Source organism: Callorhinus ursinus, unplaced genomic scaffold (assembly GCF_003265705.2).
Source record: "Callorhinus ursinus isolate GAN/ISIS: 27379988/994484 unplaced genomic scaffold, GSC_fseal_2.0 scaffold4, whole genome shotgun sequence".
NCBI classification, from domain to species: Eukaryota; Metazoa; Chordata; class Mammalia; order Carnivora; family Otariidae; genus Callorhinus; species Callorhinus ursinus.
The window spans coordinates 81139957-81152053 of NW_027397066.1; the positions used below are offsets into that span (position 1 = coordinate 81139957).

Genomic DNA, 12097 nt, shown 5'->3' on the forward strand with positions numbered 1-12097 from the left:
AATACATACCATCAGGAAAAAAAAAGGGAAAGGTTTATGTGCTAATATGCAATGCTCTAAAACACCTATTACTGAGTGAAAAACATAACGTGCCAGATTAATGTATACAGCTGACTAACATTTTTTAAAAAAAGAATATACATCCTTGTTGCCTATATATACATAAATCTCTATGGAAAGACAGAAGTGACAATGCTAGTTGTCTCTAGAAATGATCTACCTGAATGGGATCAGCTTGAGATACAGACTTCACTATACAGTCTTTCGCACAAAATCTGATTTTCAAACAACATAAAGTACTGCCTACTCACAAATTTTTTTTAAACAGCACAAAAAAGGCTATAGGACAATTCTGATTATCCATACAAGAGCAAATAATTGCCTCTGAAATGCATATGCTTACACCAGATAGGTCTAGACAGCTACACTGTCCAATTTGGTAGCCACTAGCAACATATGAAATTAAATTTCAATTAATTAAAATGACATTTAAATTAAAGTTAAATGAAGTTTAAAATTCACTTCCTTGGTTCAATCACTCACAATTCAAGTGCTCAAAAGCCATGTGGGGCTAGTGGCTACTGTACTGAACAGCACAAATATAGAACATTTCCACCATCACAGAAAGTTCTCTTGTACAGCCCTTAGCTAAAAGAATCCTCAAACTGGTTAACAGTATGGATGCATTGGAAAAGGGAACTAGATGGCTGGAAAAGATAGACAGGAAATAGGTTTTTCACAATAAAAAGGACTGGGGCGCCTATGTGACTTAGTCAGTTGAGCATCCAACTCTTGGTTTCTTGGTTTCAGCTCAGGTTGTGATCTCATGGTCATGGCACTCAGCAGGTAGTCTGCTTGAGATTCTCTCTCCCTCTCCCTCTGCCCCTCTTGCTCATGGGCTTGCTAGCGTGCACTCTCTCTCCCCACAAAATAAATAGATAAATCTTAAAAAAAAAAAAAAAAAAAGACAAGACTGAGCCTGTGCCAGGCAGCATCCTTAAGGGTAGCATCCTTAATGCTGCATGTTAACTCAGTTAATCCTTACTGTACTTCAATATAATTAGTTTCTTTTGTAATCCTAAGTATTTTACTTAATGCATTTAAAAACATTATTCTGACAATGGGGCCATAGACTTCACTGCTAAAGGGATCTATCTGAATTTTGGACCATGAGCATGTATTACTAATTCAAGAAAAAAGTTATTGAGAAAAAAAAATAAAAGCTAAATGGAAATTATCTATAAACCAAAATCCAAGAGATTTTACAATCCCGAACGTTATTAAAAAAAACAATGTACAAGTTCAAATGAATGAATAAGAAAAAAAAAGAGAAAAACCTGTATTGCTCCATGCCACAGCCCATAAGTCATTTGGTACATCTTTTCAAAGATAGGAATTTTTTTTAAATGTTTATTTGAGAGAGAGGAGAGAGGGAGAGAGACGGCATGTGCATGCTTGGGGGAAGGGGCAGAGGGAGCGAGAGAAGCAGACTGCCTACTGAGCATGGAGCCTGACCCTGGGCTCAAGCCCAGGGCCCTGAGATCACGACCTGAGCCTAAATCGAGTCTGCCCCTTAACCAACTGAGCCACCCAGGTGCCCCTTCAAAGATAGGGCTTTATATTTAATTTATTTGTGCATAATGATGATCTATCCAGCAATTTTATGCTTAAGGGAGGAGTTTTACTGAAGATAAGGAGTTAAGACTTTTTAGTCTTGAATTTGTTTCTTTTTTTGAACAGAAGAGTGACACAGCTTGGGGCCAGGGCCTGGGTTTGAGTTCTAAGCTTGGCAGGAAAAAAAATTACTTGAAATATGAATTTCCCACCTATTATTTATCTCAAAATATTAAGAGAATTAGGGGGAAAAACTACAAGAAAAATGTTTCATCTTTCCATTAAAATATTACATTTTCTTTCCTTAGTTAATACTTGGAAGTTATCAGACTTTGTAACTGCATAAGCTGTTGCCCTAAGAGGACTATGTAAAACCCCATAAAAATTCTTCATAAAAACACTAATATGGGACGCCTGGGTGGCTCAGTCAGTTAAGTGTCCGACTCTTGATTGCAGCTCAGGTCAAGATCTCAGGGTCCTGGGATCAATCCTACATCAGGCCCCATGCTTAGCACAGAGTCTGCTTGAGATTCTCTCCCTCGCCCTCTGCCCCTGGCCCCACTTGCGCTATCTCCCTCTAAATAAATAAAATCTTAAAAAAAAATCCACACTGACATTAGTTCACATAAATATAAAAATCTTATTAAGTGTCACTATAATAAGCAGAGCACAGAAAGATTATAATTTCTGTACAGCATTTTATAGTAACAAGTTTAAAACATTTATCTAAAAACATGCAAATATACGTTTTAGCTCTAACAATTACTGCAAAGCCTTGAGTTTCAGAGAAATGGTCTTACTACTATCTTCCTCAAACAACTGAGCTTTTAAGACTAGCAACATTAGGGGCACTTGGGTGCCTCAGCTGGTTAAGCGACTGACTCCTGATTTAGGCTGAGGTCATGATCTCATGAGATCAAGCCGGGTCTGGCTCCGCGCTCAGTGAGGAGTCTGCTTGAGATTCTCTCTCCCTCTCCCCCACCCATCCCCCACATGCACTCAATGCACCTGGAAAAAAAAGAAAAGACTAGCAATATTATACTGAAACTTTTTCAAAACAACTGCTTAACTCTTAGACCTTTCACCAAAATTACTAACAGTACAAAGGTAGTTATGAATAAATTCCATAATCACAAATTTTTAAAAACTTACTGCACTGTTTTTACTAGGAAAATATTTTAATTGGCAAATCATTTGATTTGACAAGGTCCAAAAATCAAATGAGAAGGGGGAGAAGGGAAGTGACCATTTGCTTTCTTCAGAAATCTATCCAAAATGTTCTGGACCTGTTTCTAAAATATAACCTTATATGTAACAACGTGTTTAGTTCTTGAATTTAGACACCACAGTGCTATTTTCTTACCGTACTTTGGCTTTATCACTGTAGTAGAAAAGAGCCTAAAATGTCCACACATTTTCTTTTAGAGCTGCAGTAAAATACCTAGTAAGTTTATCAAATTAATCTCCCCAAATCCCATAAGGAAAACACATTACATGGCTATTGGAAAGACAGCGTCATGGTTAAGAACACATCCTCTGGAATTTGGCTGCTTTAGTTTGAACTCCACCCCACCATTTACTAGCTGTGTGACCTTGAGCAAGTTAGTCACACGGTTACTTAATCTCTTTGTGCCTCGGTTTCCTCATCTGAATGAAAGATAATAATACCTACCTCATAGGGCTGCTGTAGGATTAAATGAATTAATATATGTAAAGTACTTAATGTGGTGCCTGACATACGTAAGTGCTATATGTTAATTAGTAAGAAATAAAGATCTGCCTACATTAAAAATCACTGTTACAAATAGGCTGTGATTAAAGGTCACTTGTTTTAGATTTAATTTATTTATTTGGCAGAGAAATAGAGCCAGAGAGCATGGCGGGGGAGGGAGGGGAGGGATGGGAGAGGGAGGAGTGGGCAGGGGGCCCCCTGGGCAGGGCTCAATCCCAGCACCCTGGGACCATGACCTGAGCCGAAGGCAGATGCTTAACCACCTGAGCCACCCAGGTGCCTCTTAAAGGTCATTTTTAGGGCAATTGCTTAGAACTCTAAATCCATATCCCTGGAAAGTCAATGCTGGTTAGATTTGTCCTAATGCCACAGAAACTTACTGAACAATGTGACAATATTACAGCTTCCCATTGTTTCTATGGAATAATGTATCAAAAGTTCCAACTAGAGGGGGAAAAAAACTTATTTTCTGACCACGAACCTGAAAGTCAAAAGTGATCCTTTCTTTTTTCTCCAGACACAAACAGGAACTTCTGAAGGAACACTAGTGATTTTTATGATAGGGATAGGAGTGGGAAGAGTATCAGAGGATTGCAGAGCATAAGCTTTGCATTTCTTGCCAATGACTAAGGATTGATAATCAAAAAGCAGCTATGTGAACTTCTTATCAAAGAGAGGAAAAGATGAGTATACATGAGTATGCATGAATACACCTGCATGCAACACACTCATGGACTATTAACTTGGTATACCTAGTTTTTCATAATGGACAAACTGTCATCTCTGAATACTGAATTTGAAAATCAAAATCATTGTAAGATATCTTATTCCCATTTTCTCAGCTAGACTTAGAAATTTCAGTCAGGGTGACACAGATATTAAAATTAGACTATACCCCATGCTCTTTTCCACTTCTCTAAGAAGTCTCTATAACATAGATGGAAAAACTCATAGGTACCAGAAGAGCAAGAATATTTCCAGTAGTAGCAGAGAAGGAAAAGTAATTACCATTGCTAAAATAACCATCTCACAAGTTCCTTGTTACATCCAGGTACTCCACTACATTTTTAACCTTATATAAATTGAACAACATATTTTAAATATTGCCTAGAATTTGCTGTCCAAACTGAATTAAGCTTACCTAATTCATTTAATACTATATTCTCTGCAACTTCAGTGTATAAACTAGGACTGCTTTCTAAATTGGATGAGTCAAATGATGATGCATAGTATTAATTCAAAGTATAAAATGAAATGAAACTTGAAAATATAAACACCAGAACCAAATTTATTTGGTTTATGAATGAACTTTGATACATGTACTGGGTTCTTTCATTAAGGCAAAAACATACTAATTTGCAAGGTCTGCTTGTCAATCAACAGTCTCTGATTAGCCAAAAACAGCCTTTAAATTATATACAACATATCTGTCAATATATAAGCCTTATTCACTTTTAATAAGCTCTTTGCAGTACAAAACATGTTTCTAAAGGGTAAAAATGGAAACATTTGATCAGCAGACTGTCCAAGTTGATTCCAGTTAGCAATTAATGTAGCTTTAAAAATCCAAGAAATACAATGTAAAAACAAATAAAACTGTATACCTTCAGTTTAAACAACAACAAAAAAAAACAAAAAAACCCCTTACCTTAAAAAGACCTACAAGTCAAAAAACAGCCCAATAATGAAGAACGCAGAATGAAGATAAAGTTACAAAGAAACGTTTTGCCACTGGAAGCAAGATGGCCTGGGGAAACTGCCTTGCCATCGTCACTACTAATATTAAGTCTAATTTTATCTAGCCACAAAGTCTAATTTTGACCTAGCCACAGCTCAAATGCCAAGAGAATAACAGAAAAGCACTGTTTATCCCAATGTTCAAAATCTGCCATATTACCTATAAAGAGGTAAAATGCTTCCTTTAATTTGCCCTATCAAGCTTCTCAACAAATTTGGTATTTGTAAGCCATATCTTAAAGTAACTGATCTCTTACACACACTTGAAAAAATCAAATACCGAACTGAAAATGACTGATATTTTATGTAATTTCCATAGATAAAAATTCCCCAAATACCTATGAAAGGTGGGACAAGCAGGAAAAGCCATGATTCTGTAAGTGCTTATGATTATACCCTACAGAAAAGCAATAAGGAAACTCACAAGCTAGCTGAAATAGCAATGAACAAATATAAATAAGGCTTCTGTAGGCTTCAGCAGGAATACCTCAACTACAATCAATACTAATCAGCTGCTGTTTAAATCGTCAAAGAATTCTAAAAGACTAACCTGTGAAAAGGGTGCATTAAAAGTGCAAAAAATTTGCCATTCTCGCTAAAAATGAACACGTCAATGTATTTTACATACATCCTCAAACTACTACTGGCCTTCCACTTTCACACACTCTAGGTTTTTAGGTTCCCTACTACCCAAATTTAAATCCAGTATCCAAGTTTCCCTGGGTCAGCACTAGAATGAATACTATACTGTATCACCCACCACATCACTGGGAATTAAGCTCCTTAAGAGTTTACATTGAACAAGGTACAGAATCACATTTTGTATAACTTTGTATCCTAAAGAACATTTGATTTAACCTCCTAAACAGAGGCTATAAATATTTACTGACTCAAAATAGTCCTTCAACACTTTGTAGTTCTGTTCTGTGCGGTTGAAAGAAAACTGCATAGCTTTACAAAATCCAAAGGACCTAAATGTTATTGAAACTTCACAGAATACATCATTATTTCGCAGCTTAGAGGTTTTAGCCTTGCCCCTATGACCCGCTGTAATGCTTTTTAATGATACTGGCACAGTAGGGAGGAGAGCAGATCCAGTAAAAAGTTGACATGGGAACTTGTTAAAAGGGAGTATTTTCATATTCATCCTTTACCTTTTTATTTATGTAACATTAATGTTCTAAAGTCAGTTAACTGTATCAGCAAATTAAGAGACAGTTTTGCAGAACATAAATGAAAACTGGTACCAATAAAAAACAAGTAACCAAAGTGAAGAGCTGCCTTAAATTCCGGCAACAAGATAAGGACAGTTCACACCAATGTAATGAAAAATAAGTCTTTTTGTAGTCTACAAACCGTCCATGACTAATTTTTGAGCTAGCTATAAAAGTTTCTAAAAAGTTAAAACAAATTGGTTAAGACATTATCAAAATCACAAACTATCATTAAAGATACACAAAAATATCTGGCAACCAAGGTCTAGAATTGGTTCCAAGGTCTTCAGTTGTTAAAATACTCCATTATGCCTCTAAAACAATTTCACTTAGATGTGACATTCCTAAAACAGCAACACAGGCCTGTAAGTTTCAGTGAGCCAGTGCCGGCAAAACCAAACTATGACAAAGATCTCCTCTCCTTTGGGCGGTAACTACCAAATTACTGTTCTGGGATCGGCTTGCTTCCACTAAGTTTAACATGGTGCCTAAACTGAAAGGAAAGAGGCAGAACAGGTAAAGGAAAAATAAACAGAAAACTAATTTTAAAAAGTTAAGTTCCTATTTCCAGTAAACTGTGTCTTAGAAATCTTTCAGACGATAAACGCGCCGAAGAACAGATGGATCAAGACCCATCCGCATTCTCTTGAGACGTGCGCACTGCGCGGAAAAGGATGAATGAATGGAAGACAGGCGCGTGTGAAATGCAGCAGGTCCGGCCGGCAACCAGACCAGCAGCAGCGATCAGTAGGCCTTGCTCCTCCCCCTTCCCTCCTCCATGACAGCCCAATATCAAGCATGGAGGGGAGAGGACAATGTGATCCCCCTTTCTCACCACCACCACCCTTCATCCTACTCTGAGAGCTCCACCGCGCAACACGAGGTTCTCCTCCCCACCCCAAACCTTTCTCGCTCCCCTGCCGCCAACCCCAGCAACTCTCGGGCGCGCTGGAGTAACATGCGCTTGCCCCTCTCGGCTCCCCTCGGCGAGGTCGAAGCTTCTCCTCGCGTGCCGCGGCACCACTCTCGCCCAACCCACCCTCCGGCAACGCGCGCCCACCGGCTCCCTGGCCCACCGGTCTAAAGAAGACCCGCGCGCGCCTCGCACACGAACCCCCAGGCTGGAGCTCGGGAGGGAAGTAGGGACGGAAAAGCTACCCCGGGGCTCCCTCCTCCAACTCATTCCAGGCCGGCTCGCCGCCCACCCTCCCTGCGGATCCCGGCGCCCGCTCGGAGCCAGTCCTGCGCCCTTCTATCCCGAAGACACAAACCCCACACACCAAGCCCAGGGCCCCGATCACCCTCCACCCTAGCAGACCACCTCGCGGATCTGCAGGAGGCGCCGTGCCGCCCCTCCCCCACCCCCTTCCCCCAGCTCTCGGGCCCCCACCAGAACGTGTGCGCTACACGCCGCCGCGGCCAGCCTCCGGGGCGCCCCCAGTTGCCCGCGGAGAGGTCAGGCCCAAGAAAAGGGGGAGGGGGCAGCAAGGGGTAGCGTGCGCGCCGGGAACGCCGTCCCGCGGAGTCCCCCAGTCCGAAGGGAGACGGAGCGCGGGGACCGGTGGGGGTGGGGGCCAAAGGCAATACTCACCGGTTCCACAGTCGCCATCTTAGATCGATCTGATCGCACAACCGCTCCTGAAGGGGGGGGTGAGAGGAAAAAAAAGAGATTCAAACCGGATTGGCCGGCTACTGTCCACGTGACGGACGTGTCCGTTTGGCCCCGGCGGCGCCTGCGCAAGACTGCGGCTGCGTGGGTAACAAGAGGCTTCTGGGAAGTGGAGTCTCTCTCGCTCACTGTCTCTCTCCCTCTCTCTTTTTTTAAGGGCAAAGAAGTTAAAAAAAAAAAAAGGACGGTCGCGTGGTTGGTGGGTAAGGTGCGCAGTTCTCGGCGGCGGACCCTAGCGTGCCGGACGGTGGTTTTCAGTTCCGTGCTCTTCCGCCTGGTTAGCTGCTGTCGCGTTTACCGCCAGGCATGCCTGCTGCGCCCTTTGTTGCCCTGTCCTCCCATCTTCCCCGGAAAGTTGGGAACTGCAGGCTCAGCATGCACAATGAGGCTTCATTTGCTTAGTTGAGGTCCTAGGACAAGTTGTTTATTTAAATTTTGTTTGACTTCCCACCATTTTCTCTTGCTTTCAGAAAGAGGCGGCGATAGAGAGTCCTTGTTTAAAGCAATCAACCCTCCCCAGTCTCCCGGCTCTGCTAACGCTGGTGGTCACTCATAGCCATCACTGCGAAAGGGGTGGCGGAACCGCCCGCAGTACCCACTTGCCATAGGTTGGGGGAGGGGGAATGCACCCGACAGCTTTTCCTGTCCCAAATCCTGAGATTAAGACCTCAGGGCTAAATCTTGAGTAGAAGTAAAAATTATTTGAAAGTTCTGCCCTCTCGGTTCCCCTACTCAGCTTAACGAGAACAGAAATAGCCTAAGTCCAGGTGCCAGCCAGGGAAGCCACTCCGGGCCCCGCTGACTAAGCCCTGGACTGATCGTCAGAAGTTAGGTCGGTCAACTATGACTCTTGACGTTGACTCATTCTCCTTAGGCGAGTGACTTAATCATTCAGTGCCTCAGCTTTTTCATTTATGAACCACAGATGATAATACACTTACCTCACAAGGGTGTGCTGTGGTAATGATTGTAACCAGCTTTGAAAATGCATCGGACTCTATAAGTGCTTAATAATAAGGCAAGCTTGTGCCTCCCTAAGGATAAGCTGCTTCCCCTGATGTTTTTTTAAACAATGTTTTAATTTTTTTTTCTGTTTACTTTTGCTACATTATCATGTACACCAAGGAATTTAAATTTTAAAGTTTTAAGATGACTTTTTTCTTTATTACTGTAGCTACCTTCAACAGAGGCTTTATGTCAGGAATATATTGTTATATTCACAACAATCACTGGCAGTTAGAAATTTATCCCCACACTAGCATCTTACATTTCCTTTTCCTCTGAGATACTCTGATGTTCTTTCTTAAGACCGTGTTACTCTGCAGAGTTTGGTTGTTAATAAAACAAATGGAGATAAACCTAACAGACCACTACTATAAAGTTCTAATGAGGAAGACATGTCATTACTATTTTCCATACTTCTTAAGAATATTAACACTAGAAACATCAGTATAAGCAGGCTGCCTCTGCCTGCCTCCTTTAGTGTTGCTGATGTCCAGAGCTGTGTCATACCTATTATTGAGTACATAATGGTTGCTTGAGTTGACTAACACATAATTGAGGCTGTATATACAAAACCATTGCCTTTTCATATGTTTTGGTTTCCCTGGATGTCAAAGGTGATTAATGAAAACTTTTTTCCAGTCAACTTAGCTCTAGTAGGCTTAAAGTAGATGGAATTCTGAATAAATATATAAATGAATTTCTACTTACAGAAACTACTGTTACTTAAACTATCCAAAGTAATTACTCAGTTGATCTCAGTGATATCTTCTGTAGTATCTGGTTATCTTCTTTGAGGAGATAGCGTAGATGTATTTTCATAGTGCTGCTAGATAGTAGCAAAGAATTAAGGAAATTTCAGTCTGCATATGAGACTGAAAGCCAGTGATATTCTTAAAACTTTTTTAATTATAGCTTCCATTTTGTTAACTTTTCTCGATTAAAAAGCTCCCCACTTTTGTCAGTCATCCCAGAACTTCTATAAGACTTATATATGCTCCTATTCTTTGTAGCTTAATTTATCTCCATTTTGTGTATACTTTGTTGGATGTGTTTATGGCACATTCATGTGTCTTTGCCTAATATCACCATAAGATTCTACCATGTCATAGATTTGGTGATTAGATTTTTATCTGTGTGTTTATGTGGTTGTATTGTTTTTGTCAGTCTGAATCATGCAGAGTAGAAATGTTATACTTTATTTTTCTACTAATATACAAAAAAATTACATTTGTTATATTACTACCATATTCATGCTTATACTTAAGGAAAAGAAAGGGCAATAAAGAGATATATGAAATGGGATATGGTAATGAAATACTATTCTACTTCATCATGTTAGTTAATATATAACTAATGGCCCAGCATCCTATCATGGTAACTGTTACTTACAAACCTGGGATGATTGGTTACCATTTAGCACATCTAAATAGTGATGATCTTTTCCCTATGTAATATATTCCTCAACCTGCTATATTACCAGCCTTTATAGATTTAACTCATGGTAAAAGATTTTAAATAATTTGATAGAATATATCAGTTTTTAAAATTTATTTGCCTCTTTGTCATTGGAACTTTATTTAGGTTTTCTAGATAACCAGAGTCATTGTTTTGCTGGGCATTGTTCAACTATGGTTCAAACTGATCACATCTGTTACAATCAATCCCTCAAAAATATTATTGCTGGACACTCTGGGATTTTTTTTTTTAAGGCCTTGGAATTTTAGACAATCTGTTCTTATTAGATGCCTTTCTTAGTCTTTCTTAATCTCTGATCAGCATTAAGCAACCATTTTTCTTAAAATGAATAGATCTTCAGACAGAAGATATGAAATTACATAGTAAAGTAAATGGTCCTTAATATTACAGTGTTGGCTATTAACTTCAGATATAATCTAAAGCAACCTCTAATTAACATTAACACTGAGGTTTGGTTTTTGTTTTTTTTTAAATTTTATTCACTCTCTTTAAACTTGGTCATACCTTAAGCTCTATTTTTTTGTTACTGTCACTTTCTACAGTGATGTTCCTTAAAGACCTAAGGCGATGGCTTCAGACAGGATAAGTAATCTTTTAAATTATAATTGCTTAGTATAATATTTCAGAACAAGCTGTGATGTCGAATTATCTAATTTGTAATCCCAGTCCTACCACTTACTATATGACCGTATGCAGACTATTTAATCTCTTTGTCCCTCATTTTTAAATTTTTTTAAGTAGGCTCCACACCCAACCTAATTATTTAATCGTAATTATCATGATGTGATATTGTAGTAACATAAGTTTCTTATTTCTACTTTTTAGTTTAGTCTAATATGCTTAAGAATTCTTTTATGCAGGGGCACCTGGGTGGCTCAGTTGTTTAGCGTCTGCCTTTGGCTCAGGTCATGATCCCAGGGTCCTGGGATTGAGCCCCGCATTGGGCTCCCTGCTCCTCGGGAAGCCTGGTTCTCCCTCTCCCACTCCCCCTGCTTGTGTTCCTCTCTTGCTGTGTCTCTCTCTGTCAAATAAATAAAATCTTAAAAAAAAAAGAATTCTTTTATGCAGAGAACCAACCCCAGCCCATTATCTTTAAGGATACTCTAAGCTTTCAAAGTCAAGTAACATTTATTGATTTCCTATAACTTACCCAAGTATTTTTCATATCGATTACTTTGTTTGACCTTTACAACAATTATGTGAACTAAGCATTATAATCCCCATTTTATAGATAAAGAACAAATGCATTAAAGTTAGGGGACATATGCAAATCCACATAGCCAATGGTGAGCTGGAATTCAAACCCAATTCTCTTGACTCAAGATTCTTTCCTCCATACCATAGCAACTTTCCTCTGATAGGTTCTTCCAAACGCCTGTTCTTTTTGAAAGGACTTCTAATACTAAGTTCATTTACAGACTGACAAACCAGTCAAGAAGTACTAAGTCAGTAATGGGAAATGTGTAATCACTGGCAGATATTTAAAGCACATGGAAAGCCCAGGCACTTCCTTCCTGGACTGTAAAATCTGCTTGGCATCCTAAGTCATAGAAATATAAATAGTTCAGTACCCATATAAAGAAGTGTGACTAAGAACCAAAAGGATGCAGCTAACAAACACCATAACAAGCACTCATTCATCTAATGAAT

The 12097-nt window shown here is 39.6% G+C and overlaps 1 protein-coding gene across 3 annotated transcripts in view; it reads right to left on the reverse strand.

The window, feature by feature from the left end:
* EIF4E (eukaryotic translation initiation factor 4E) overlaps nucleotides 1–9099 on the reverse strand; it is a 53846-nt gene extending 44747 nt beyond the window's left edge. The window contains exons 1-2 of one of the 3 annotated variants that reach the window (XM_025873489.2): nucleotides 8908–9099; nucleotides 7889–7935 (exon numbers count right to left, since the gene is read on the reverse strand). In XM_025873489.2, coding sequence (XP_025729274.1) covers nucleotides 7889–7906 — 18 coding nt within the window. In that variant the 5' untranslated portion in view covers nucleotides 7907–7935; nucleotides 8908–9099. Of the gene's footprint in view, nucleotides 1–7888; nucleotides 8774–8907 lie in introns of those variants that run through there. The other 2 variants (XM_025873490.2, XM_073892009.1) reach the window with 2 other exon arrangements.
* Between the last annotated feature and the right edge of the window lie 2998 nt (nucleotides 9100–12097).